At 41.0% G+C, this 12,251-nt stretch overlaps 1 protein-coding gene across 1 annotated transcript in view; it reads right to left on the reverse strand.

Annotated features, from left to right (window-relative positions):
- The window catches only part of ANK2 (ankyrin 2), a 275,986-nt gene that overhangs the window by 78,348 nt on the left and 185,387 nt on the right, over positions 1-12,251 (reverse strand). Inside the window, exons 10-13 of the mRNA XM_058804381.1 lie at positions 4,841-4,939; positions 4,018-4,215; positions 1,093-1,191; positions 821-919 (exon numbers count right to left, since the gene is read on the reverse strand). Coding sequence (XP_058660364.1) covers positions 821-919; positions 1,093-1,191; positions 4,018-4,215; positions 4,841-4,939 — 495 coding nt within the window. The remainder of the gene's footprint in view (positions 1-820; positions 920-1,092; positions 1,192-4,017; positions 4,216-4,840; positions 4,940-12,251) is intronic.

Below are 12,251 nucleotides of genomic sequence, written 5' to 3' on the forward strand. Positions count from 1 at the left end.
GTACCAGGATTACTAAATTTTTGTTGTTTTTGCTGCTGGGAACACTTACCTATAACCTTATGTACTGAAAAAAGCTGCTTCCCAAGTACAGCAAGGTCCTAAGTTGAATAACAAGGTGGTCCTAAGTTGAATATTTGTTTACGCTGACAAATTCAAACAGTAAAATATCTTACGAAATACATCTCAGAAAATGATAATGTTGTTTTTGTTAGTTCATTTTTTTTCCCCCCTATTTTTGGTAACTAGGCTGTTGGTATACAAACATTGATTTCTATGGTAAGTCAGGTTCTGCATTTTGTGTTACTTCCCAAAGGTCACATTTTCCAGATTTAATCACCGATTCCTGGAATTTCCTGTCTAAGAAGAACATCCTGAGTTTTCCAGGTTTGTTTTTTGTTTAATCATTGGGGTTTTAAGCATTTCATACTCTTTCACTGACAGGAATGACACAATTTCATGGCAGCCAGTGAAGTCATGCAGGCAGAAATTAGAGCCATTTGGACTTGAATTTCATCCTTCAGAACAGAAACACAGACTTTGTGGGATTTGGCTTATAATCCATTTTGGATGGTTTTGGTGTGCTTTGTCTGTTTCTAAGGAAAACTTTACCTACTTAAGCATTGTTGCAGATCGCATGAAACCAGAGATGGCTTGTTACACATGCAGTCATCGCTTTCCCCTCTTCACTAAAAGTGCTACAATAACTTGCACTAATATTCAACAACGTGCCATTAAAATGTGACCCTTGGGCTGAGCTACACAGTAACCAGGGACTTTCTGAGGGTCCTGAGCAGAAGGTTCTAGTGAAAGCCATACTCACAATGTTAGTGACATCAGGAGAGGCTCCGTTCTGCAGCAGGAGGAGGACTATGTTCAAGTGGCCCATAAATGCAGCCACGTGTATTGGTGTGAGGCCCGACTGCGAAACAAAGCAAGAGCAGTTTTACTCCTCTGCACGGCTCAAGGGATGGGCTTCTTCATTCAAATCAAACATGTAGGAAAGTGAGGTGGGACAGGAGAGACAGGAGGAAGAAAGCAAAAAAGGAGAGACAGAGAAGGAGTGTTTCTGCAGGACATGAAACATTTTGCTACCTCTGTTATAGCCTGGATTGAAGCCCCATATTTCACCAGGAGTTCCATGACTTTGATGCGATTTTTCTTGCAGGCAATGTGCAGTGGAGTAAAACCATTCTGTGCAAAAGACAGTGGTGTTAGTCAGAAACATGCAGCTACACTTCCCACACAGCTCCATGCTGCCACACCGGGAGCACAAGGGTTAGGCTACCACAAGTAGCTGTTCTTTAAGCACAACAGGTTATGGATAACAGACATCTTCCACTATCTGAGGCACAACAAAGCAGTGCTGCTGCTTTCTTCCCAGGCCTGGGAGAGAAAGGAACCCTCCAACTCCAGACTTCACATACAGACACATCTGTACTGCCTGCCAACTGCACGTATGTATGTGTGTGTGTGTGTACTTCCTGGGGCTGCACACACGTCTGTGAGGAGAACTCCCAGTGCTTCCCAAGACTGCCTAACACAAGGGAAATGGAAGAAATTACGGTGAACACTTCAGAATCAGCACCTTTACAAAGCATTTCCTGTTCCTCCCTAGGAGAATTGTGGAAGGTTTGGGTTGGAAAAGCCCATCTTGTTCCACCTCCTACCATGTGCAGGGACACCTTCCACTATGCCAGGTTGCTCCAAGCCCCATCCAACCTGTCCCTGGAGATTTCTACCGATGGGGCCACCACAGATTCGCTGAGCAACCTGTGCCAGGCCCTCCCCATCCTCAGAAGGGAGAATTTCTCCCTAATCTCTAACCCAAATCTACTCTCTTTCAGTTTGAAGCCACTTAAACTGAGAAAAAGAGAGGAACAGAGTGCTTATTACAGGTTCCCCCTTAATCTGTCATTTTACTTGAAATCTAAGGACCTGTGTGTATTTATTTTTACATTTATACCCTAAGCTATAATATCCATGTGTGTGTATGTTCTGATGTGCCTTAAATAAAGAACTACCCCTTGAGCTGTGGTATCATGATAGTCTGATGACAGTTAATGCAGGTTAAGTGTGTCTCTGAAGCTGAACCAACACATTATTTACCACATGTGAACAGTTTAGTGAAAAGCACAAGTAACATTTTTTAGATAATGTTGAAAAATTGGTAAATTTTCTAATGAAGAGCATCAGTATTGCCAAACAATCAACCAGTAGTAACCAGAACCTTGCAGTGAGATCTTAGTTTATGGGAAAAGATAATCATGTAACAATTGTTCTACAGGCTGCTTCTGTTAAAGGAATGTTAATCACTAGTTCATTTGAAGGTGCTTTAAAGCATAAAGACATTAAAAAAGCTGAGAACTCACATAGTGCTTGTATCCCCAAAGCATTTTGCAAACATTAACAATTTTTTAAAGTAGCTGAAAAAGCATTCTTTATAATATTTATTCCATCGCTGAACTCTGCTGAATATGATTAACTGTTTCTCTGATTTCTAAAGAAATAATCAAAACCATTTGATATTTTACCTCCCATACATCTCTCAATATATTTCACAGGGAGTTTTACTGTTTCAGAAGTTTCCATATTTTTCACTGAATTTCATTGCCTCAGTTGATTTAATTTTGCTACTTCGATTTAAGTGAGGAACAGTTTGACAGGGGAGGGGAGAAGGCAGAAAAAAAATCAATCACTAACAGAAATTATGAGCTTCATTTAATATATTAAACACTATCAACAAGCCAAAGGCGACAAGTCCCTGATGGGAGAGAGAAAATGGGGGGGGTAGTGGGGAGAGAAAATGAGTTTGGTGGGAAGGGAGCAGAGGCAGCAGCCTGAGGGTGTTCTCCTTTTGTTTCAGATGTTTCACAGGGAGGGAGGCATGGAGGGAGGGGAACAGAAGATATATTTCTGGTCATGGAAAGAAAGAAAGAAGACGTAGGGGGTATTTGTGAGTAGCTGGGCAAAGTGCAGGTAATCAGAAGACTGGCAAGAAAAACAAGCAAGGATAAAAACAGCGTCAACAAAAATCACCCAAGTGAGCACGGCACTGAAAAAAGCAAAGCAAAGGAAGTATAAGAGGAGGAAGCCAAAGGAGCTATGGGATTTGTGGGTATGGAAAGGCCAAGAAAAATGAGGGGGCAGAAGAAGACGGTATCAGTTCCAAGGAAGCAAAGGACAGGGAGAGCCTACACAGAAAAACAATGGGTCCTAGTGTGGGCAGGAAGCTGGGGAAGGCTGAGTGCCCACACTAGGTGGGGTTCTTTAGAGGCCCCCAGTGCAGCTTGGCCATGGCAGAACTCTGGCCACACAGGAAAACCTCAAGTGTTCACAAACTCCTTCTCTTCCTGACAGAGTGCAATATGTTGGTACATGAACTCCCAGCCAGCTAACAGTGCCTAGTAGAGAAAATTGTAATCTTGTCCGGCTTTGGATACATTAAAGACTCCAAATGTTTCCAGAGTCAAATGTGATGTTTTCCTCACTGTTAGGGGCAATGGTTTGATCAGTGAGTAAAAGGAATCATACCTGCTGTCCTGTAAGCATAAGAACTGTTTTTTGGAAAGAAAAATGGCACCTAATAGAGGAAACTGTCATCATTTGATAAATGCAGAAATATTAGCTTTCCAATATGTTTTGTCTATGCCAATTAACTTACTAATTCAGTTGAAAGTCCAGAAATTGTGTATTCTATCACCCGGTATGGAAAACTGAGCCATTAATTCATTAAAACACCAATGTATACATCAACATCAGCCAGAACCTGCTCTGATTTTAGGGACTCTGCAGAGCTTCCATACCTGACATACCATACCATACAGCCACTTGCCAAGGGGTGTGTTCCATGACCAGGCCTAGGCACACAAGGCACACGACTGGTAACCAGCAAGTGTGACACCCCTGTGGCTACTGCATCTACTTAAGGCTGTGGAGTTTGCTGACAGTTCTCACTCAACTTTCCTGGCAAGAGCTACCAGGCAGCTTTGTTCCATGACCCATGTGGGACAGCTTTACCAGGGCACGGGCGTTGGGGTTGGCTCTCTTGTCCAGCAGGAGCTTGGTGACACGGTAGTGACCGCAGTGAGCGGCCACGTGCAGAGCAGTCAGGTAGTCCAGTGTCACATCATCCACAGGAGCCTTGTGCTGCAGCAGGTGCTTGACACATTCCACATGGTCCCCCTGGGCTGCCATGTGGAGTGGGGAGAGTCCATTCTGTGACAGAACAGAACAGCAGCTTCAGTAATCCCCACTTAGACTGTGGTACATGTAAGAAGGACATTTTTTGTTGTGAGGTGCTGCTCAGTGGGCTCTGCTATTATACAAATATCTTCCCATCATTAGTTTCACCAAAGAGACAGAACTTGTTGCAAATGCATTTATTTTAGATGTATGTTTTCCAGATGTGAGGAAGAAGACACTGAAATAATTTTCCTACTCTGAAATAGTTGGAAAAAATAATTAGGAGAAACTGTCCTCATTATTGTATGTGATGGGTCAGAAAATGTGTACCAGGAATCACCTCTCAGGAGTGACTGACCCAGCTTTCACATCTCTGTGTACTACAGGCTCAGGAAGCAGCACAAGGGAAGTGCTGGCAGTAGCACTCCACATCTTGTGTTTAGTCTGATACTAGAGAGACGGGCAAGCAAGTGTATGGTTTTCATGCATTTGGAAAGGATTATGTAAGCAAACCTTATTTTGGATCATTCTTCCCATTAATACATCTCCTTTGGGAGGACAGTAACATTGCTGTCTTCCTCCTTGTCCTCTCAGGGACACTGTAAGCTCTGTGGAAGGTTACAGAGGTGTCCTATACTCTGACAGAGCCCATACACACCTTGGTCCGTGCGAGCAGGGGGGCACCTCGCTCCAGGAGCAGCTCCACAACCTGGTCGTGGCCACTTCGTGCTGCACAGTGCAGTGGGGTGAGTCCATCCTTCAAGGAAAAGGAGAGAAAACAAATGAACACATCCTCAGTTATTTGTCCTGGCACTCTGGGGAACAGCCTGCCAGGAATACAGCCCCACACATGAGAAAAAGCTCCTTTTTTGACTCCTAACTGCAGCTGGCTCCACAGTGTGAAGTTTCATCCCTGTTCTTGCTTGCACCAGTAAAGGACACTCTAAGGTTACTGTTTGAGGGAGAAAGCTCATTGTGTGCTGAAATCTCTTCTCAAAGGATAATGTGAGGGTGCACTGCCTCCTCCCCTCCCTGGCCACTGCATGGCTTTGATACAGCATTGCCTCTCCCTGGGTTGAGGGTGCTCCATGAACCAACCCATGTCCTTGGATTGCTTTTGATGCAGGGATGAAACAGGTGATGTTCATACCAGAAAATTTGCTCCAGAATTTTCTTTTGCTTTTAAACAGGCATCAATATAAAGAAGATTTTAAAACAAGAGAAAAAGAGACAAACATAACCAAATCTTTCACTTCTGAGATTTAGGGGTGAACACAGAGCTAACAATTCTTTTCTAAAATTGCTGTCACACCACCAACTCCACAAGAGTTTTTTCCATTGCAGAACACCATTCTGTATCAAAAGACTCACTCAGGGTACTATTAATGATCACAGCAGTAGTAGCAAAAGATATGTTCATGAACTATTTGGATGGGAGAATGAATTCTAGCTAGCTTTTGTATAGTTTGGACTTAATGCAGAAAAATAAATATGAGGCTGGAAAAATGGTTATGAAAGAATATTAGTGCTGAATGACAGAAAAAAGGTAACACATAGGATATGAAAATCCAAGTTTTCATCTCCTCAGCCCTCAGCATTGTTCAAGCACACACTCAGAGATGTCATCAGCATTCACTCAACAGAGGTGGCTTTACCAAGGTGAAACAGCAATGTTTTTAATTGCAAGAAAAGCCTTCTCCTTTTGAGACATGCCACTCATCTTGTGTGACATCTACATTGTTATTCCAAGGATCCCATTGAGGAATCAAGAAACAGCTTGATTAAAAGGATAATATGCAGGTCTGAATTCCACAGAGGCTAAAAAAGTAGCAAAACTGCCAAAACATGGCACTAAGGATGAGTTGGTGACCCTGCTTCATACACAGATGGACTGTTTACCTTGTTGGGGGTTTGGAGGAAACCAGCATTACTACACTTTTAAATTAAAAGTAGCTCTAGACTACACAGTGCCATTGCAACTGCAAGCTCATTGTGGCAAACCCTTCCCTATAACACCCTACAAAAGGCAGTTCCAAGAAGCAGAGCGTCTCTCATGCCCAGTTTCCAAAGCACAAAGCCTTTTCCAAGTGAGCAGCACCACAAAGCTCCACAGCTGCAAGGGGCTGAAGTCTGCAGGAAGAATTTTTCTCCCTTACTTATCTCCTTTTTCCAGAGGCTTTTGTGACACACTGACAGGGTTAGGTGTGCCTGGGTGCTCACTGTGTCAGAGGCATTCCTAAATCCCACAGAAGGTTTGCACTGAAATTACACAGGTGAAAGATCAAACCCAAAAACAGAATTCATGGCCTTCAGCACTGATAGATGGGGTCAGTGAGAAGAATTATGTGGAAATAATTTACTTTTTTTTATGCACTGAAACTTCAGAGTCCTCTGAGCCCAGTCTTTTTATGACCAACTGAGGTATGCTATCTCATTACCAGAGGGATTCCTACAGATAACTCCCACTGGCATTACAAAGGTAAGAATATATCCCAAATGCATTTCTAGGGAAGGTATTTATCTGGTATTTCTTTCCAGTTTCTGGCCTCTTGTGCTCTACATTTTTAATCAATGTGGGAGGCTCACTTTCTTTATTTGCGTGGTGGCTTTGATGTTACTCTATTTAGTAAAACAACAAAAAAAGAAAAATTGCATGAATCCTTGAACAAAAGTAGGACAAATCCCAAGAGGGAGAAAAAGAAGAAAAATATAAGCTAAGAAGTGCATCAACTCCTCAAGAATGTCTGGCTAAAACAAAAAAACTCTATATAACTTCAAACAATGATTTCTTCTTTGTTCTTATCTACAATTCCCTTTCAAAGCAGAGATAGAATTTTGCTATCCTACTCTACTCTGCCATAGGTGTTTTGAGGACCTCCTACAGAACCCTCTTCCCTTTCCTCTTTCTGCTGTGATGAAAACATCATGTATTGTTGCCATTATATTGCAAGAATTCTATTGTCACTATATTGCAAAGGTTCCACATTGCTAGAGTTTGGTACCTCCTTGATGTTTCTGATAGGCAGCTCCTCTCAGCACTGACTCTTCCTTCTTCTTACAGCAACCAACTCCAGATCCCCTCAACCAACCAACCCACTCTTTTATAACTCTCTTCTTATTATTGGCTATAGCTCTGGCTTGTTAAAGTCAGGCCTGCTCCTAATCTTTAATAATTAACCTGGCTGCAACTCTTTAGGGGATAAGATTACTTTCTATACTACCTTTATTTACTTATATTCTATCCCCCTACAATGTATATTTAAAAATTATTGTATATTTAATACTTCTAATTCTTTTGCTAATATCTTTTGTTTAAAAATGAGGGAGATTTCAAAGAGAAAGCTGTTGTAGTAGCAGAATCGGTAAAGAAAACAATGCAGACAAGCTGACATGAGCCAACATGAAGAGACACACTGGCGTACCAAATAAATCCTTTTTTGCACCATTACCTATTTGCCATGAGCCTCAGTGCTCTCAAAGTGGCTTCAGGAGCTGGCCTAAGTACTTTGTCAGTCATTCCTTTGCTAATTGAAGGACACAGAGTGACCAACACATCAGGCACATCACTTGACAGGACATCCATCTCTGGATCAGAGGGACACAGACTTTGAAGCACAAATAATGGATATCCCATCAACACAAAGGCTGCCATGTCAGGAGACAAGAAATTCAGAAATTTGATGTTTAGAGAAGTTTAACAATTATCTCCTTGCCCTGGATTGTGTGGAATGAAGAGTTAAATGTTTGTATCTTCCCACTGACATCCCACACCTGGTACTCTGCTGTTCCCAAATGTGGTACTCTCCTAACACACTCTGTGATGTAACCAACAGCTGGGTCACCCTGAGAAATGGCAATGCAATCCCCTCTGTGTGCATGGAAGGCAGGAAATTCCATCAATCCTAATTCTCTTTCAAATACTTCTCAAAATATGAGGAAAACTTGTGCTTTTTTTTTCCTTGAAAATCAATCACTGGTCATTTTTAACCTGCAGAATTAATTCTGAAGGCTGTGCATGACTCCTAACTGTAGGGCTTCCAAAGATGAATTATTTGGTCATTTCACAAATGTTTTCTTTCAGCTTAGCAGAGACACAGAGACAAAAAGAAGCTGTGCTTATGAGGGATTTTTAATGGGAAATGATGTGGGCAGCAGATTCACAGGACAGTTGCTCACATTCAGCGCTCATTCAACCAAAAACTATAAATAGAAATGAGCATCAAAGGCCAAATTATCAACGAATTATTCTAAACTGCAGTTGTATGTTCTCATTTTCATAAGGGTGAAGTAAAGTTTTAGTATTTCATATGTCAAATATGCAAAATTGTCTAAATTTTCTTGACAAATAATGGGACTTTAATTTGTTCATTTTTCATTATGACTAAACCTAATCTCTTTAAAAATGAACAAGGCGAGCCTCCCTCTTGCTTTAAGCTCTTGCCATAATTAAACATGCTGTAAAGTATTCCTCCAGGTCACCATTCACAGCACAAACTTGAAAAATACAGCAAAAAATATACCATGTGCTTGCTTGAATATTAAGATAATAACATAAGTAACTCCAAATAACCGTCATTTTCTAGATAACTTGCTTACACAATTCATACAATACACCTTCCCACTCCCTTGTAAACATTATATGGAGCCACTAATTTTTTTATAGGAAATATCTGCATTGTGATTAGATATTTATAATCTGACAGAGCTTTAGGAACAGCAAAAGCTGACAATGAATTATTAGTGCTCTGTGCATGTAAGAAGATGAGGAGAAAATGTCACAGCAGCATTACTGCAGGAACAAACACTGTACAGAGCACAATGCCAGGGCAGGGCCAGGATCCTGCTGCAGTGGTTACCATGTGGAAATAGCAGAGCCAAGCCTATTTTGTCAGGACACAGATGTACAAAAGAAGATTTATTAGTAATAATATTTCAGTAGGTTTCCAGAAGGAGTGTTAAGGGGTGTCTGAAGCACATTTCCCACAAAAAAAAAACCCCAAACCAACCAAATCTGAGTTGTGCTGCCCAGTTTCCTTCCTTTTGTTTTCCTATTCACATGAGTGACCTGCCACTCCTCTGAGCTCCAGCTGAGCTCCTCCTTTCTGTGGCCCTTCTCCAACCCCAATGGTGCACCAGACCTTGTCCCACCACTGCCATGCCTATCCCTGCTCCAGCTGCCATGCTGCGGGCACACAGCACACTTACTGCCCCACACAATAATTTTGCCCTTCCAAGACCGGATGCTCTCCTTCATTCCCTGGATTTTATTCAACTGTAAATATTCAGGATGAAAACCTGCAGGAGGAGACTTAAGAAAAGTCCCAGAGCAACAAAAATCCAATTTCAATGTTGGCAAGATTGAATAGGAAGACGACAAAGTGTGTGACAGCTTCAGTGGTTGAGACAGGTGACAGTGTTCCTCCCCCTCTGAAGGGTGTTTCCTTACTCCCACAAAAATGGAAATTCCAGTAAGGCGATAAAAGCCTGTGAATTAAACAGCATTTTAAAAGAAAAAAAGCATGCAAAACCAAAACAATCTCATATTCTTGTTTTTTTTCCCCATACAATCTATAGAGAGAAATGATAGAGATAACACAAAAGCTGCATTCAGAAAGGATATTCCTAAAACCTTGTAATAGCCAGCAACATTTCCACATTCTGAAGGTGCACACTCTTATGATTCTATTATATGAAGACTCCATTTTATAGAAATACATGAATTTTGGCCATGCTAAAATTGCTTTTAAATTCTGACAATAATTCCCTGTAAGAATCCTTAGTGTGTTCCAGGAAGACTGTAAATGCTGTGGCCCTGGCACTGTGCTTCCTTCCCTCAAAGTGAGAACTGGGAATTGCCATGCTACCCTTGACCACCTGGCAGTGAATTAAGCATAAATTAAACTTTCCACCATCTTTCAGAGAACACACTTCTGCACAATTTCTCTGACTCCCTAACTCTAATCATCAGGATCTGCATGAGTTAGAATTTTGGTCAAATACTAAAATTTTAAATAAAATGATGCCACTTAAATTGTTACTAATGTAAGAAAATGTAAAGATAACATAGGATTGAGTAAAATTTTGAATATGAAATATTTTAGGATAGGTAATTTTACTCATTAATTATTTCATGAACAAAAGTCCAGAGAAGGCTTGTATGTAAATGGAAGTTGCAAAACATATAACAGATATTATATAATAATATATGTTAAAATAATATTTTAGTATTTTATGATAATATAATAATTATCTACTGTTACAGATTATATTTTGTTATAATATTATAATAATATTTCTAACAGATAGTAGTAATAAAAGTATCCTATTATTTTAAGAATGGAGTTTCCATTTCTGCTTTGGATGTAATATAAAAGATATTAAATTTCACATTTTAAAAACTTAGGACTTGATTGAGAAAAATGGTATGACTTGCAAAAAAAAAAAGTAAAATATTATTTTAAAATATGTACCGTGTCAAGAGATTTACCACTATGTCTACATTTTTATGGCTTTGTGAGAAATGAGATAAAATTTCAGCAAACACATTCTGAAATGTATAGAAAATAAAAATACTAATTTCGGCAGAAAGCAGAGCTTTCCTTTGACATGCTGCATTAACTATGGAACAGCAGGACAAATGCATCATTTACTCCTTTTGAGGAATAGACATTTTAATTTATATTTTTAGGCAACACAGGGGCTCCTAAAGAATCACTCTAATGGAAGATTTTCAAACATAGAAAGCTTTCACAGATTAACTTTGCAAACCTGAAGTACTGAATATCATCTGCAATCCCCTAAAATAAGCTTTTGCATCTTAATTTATGCAGCGTCAGATTTCATGTAACAAAGCAAGCTAAAAATAAACAGAACGAAAGCAGCGAGGGCTCCTTTAACTAAAGGGTGTATTTTGATGCGGTGTGGAGCACAAGAACTTGGCGGTGAAACATCGCAGTGTTTTAATTCCTCTGTTCTGCAGTGACTGTGACCTGCTGGAAGGTGGCAGGAGTTCCTGGGGAGCCGAGAGAAGGCAGCAGGGAAGGCGAGGTGTGTTAGTACTGCAGCGGGGCAGGCGGGGTCTGTGCCACGGACAGAGCACATCCCGCCTCCTCACGCCGTGCGGACTCACAGCCAGAGCCAGGCACTCGAGGTGAGTGGACAGAGCACAGGGAGAAGAGAGACACACCCAGATAACATCAACAGCTGACACAAAGCATGGACAGCAAAACCAAAGCTCTGGAATCTTCCCCACCATGAGGCGCACGCCATCGGCTGCCACCGCGAGCCCCGGAGCAGGGAAGAGGCAGAAGGTGAAGGTGACAGGAAGAGGGACCCTGTGCAAGCTGGAATATGTGTGCCTTAGGATACCTGTACGGGTTTTCAGGGACATTTCTGTACTGACATTTTGAGCCCATGTAGCAGCTGACACAGGGCAGGGAGCAGAGACAATGACACAAATCTAAAATTGGTCCCTCCCACCTACGTTGGGCAAATCCTGTTCTCTCACATTCATTCACAACTGCGCTCAACGTTTGCGGGTGAGCAGGGATGGGAAAACACTTTGACCTCATAAAACCCAAAACATCCCTCACAATCATCTGTGTCAACTTGTCTAGAACAATATCTAAATACTGAACAGGAAATAGGTGAATTCGATACTGCCATTCCAAAGGCCAGATGAACTATTTCTGTATGACATGCTCAGGGGCATGTGGAATATCCTGACTGAAGGGTATTATTAGCATTTCATGCCTCTTCTCCATGAGATTTAGGTGTTTATTGTGGAAAATGTGAGCAGGGGTGATTTGCTGTACATCTGCCTGAGAGATAGCTTTTTCCATCAGCAGGAGTTTTTGAAAAATAAAAGAAAAATAGTGAGATATCATTTCATAATCAGAAACCAAATCACAGTCACATACAGAGTTCACAATAATTATGACTGGTCTTCAAAGTTTATGAAGCAACAAATGGTTGATGTAATTAAAATCCAAGTAACTGCAGAGGTTGAATCAACCCCAAGGGTAGCTGACTGTAATATCTTCTACCTTCCTATCAGGTTAAACAAAAAC

The sequence above is a fragment of the Ammospiza caudacuta genome, chromosome 4 (genome assembly GCF_027887145.1).
Source record: "Ammospiza caudacuta isolate bAmmCau1 chromosome 4, bAmmCau1.pri, whole genome shotgun sequence".
NCBI lineage: Eukaryota > Metazoa > Chordata > Aves > Passeriformes > Passerellidae > Ammospiza > Ammospiza caudacuta.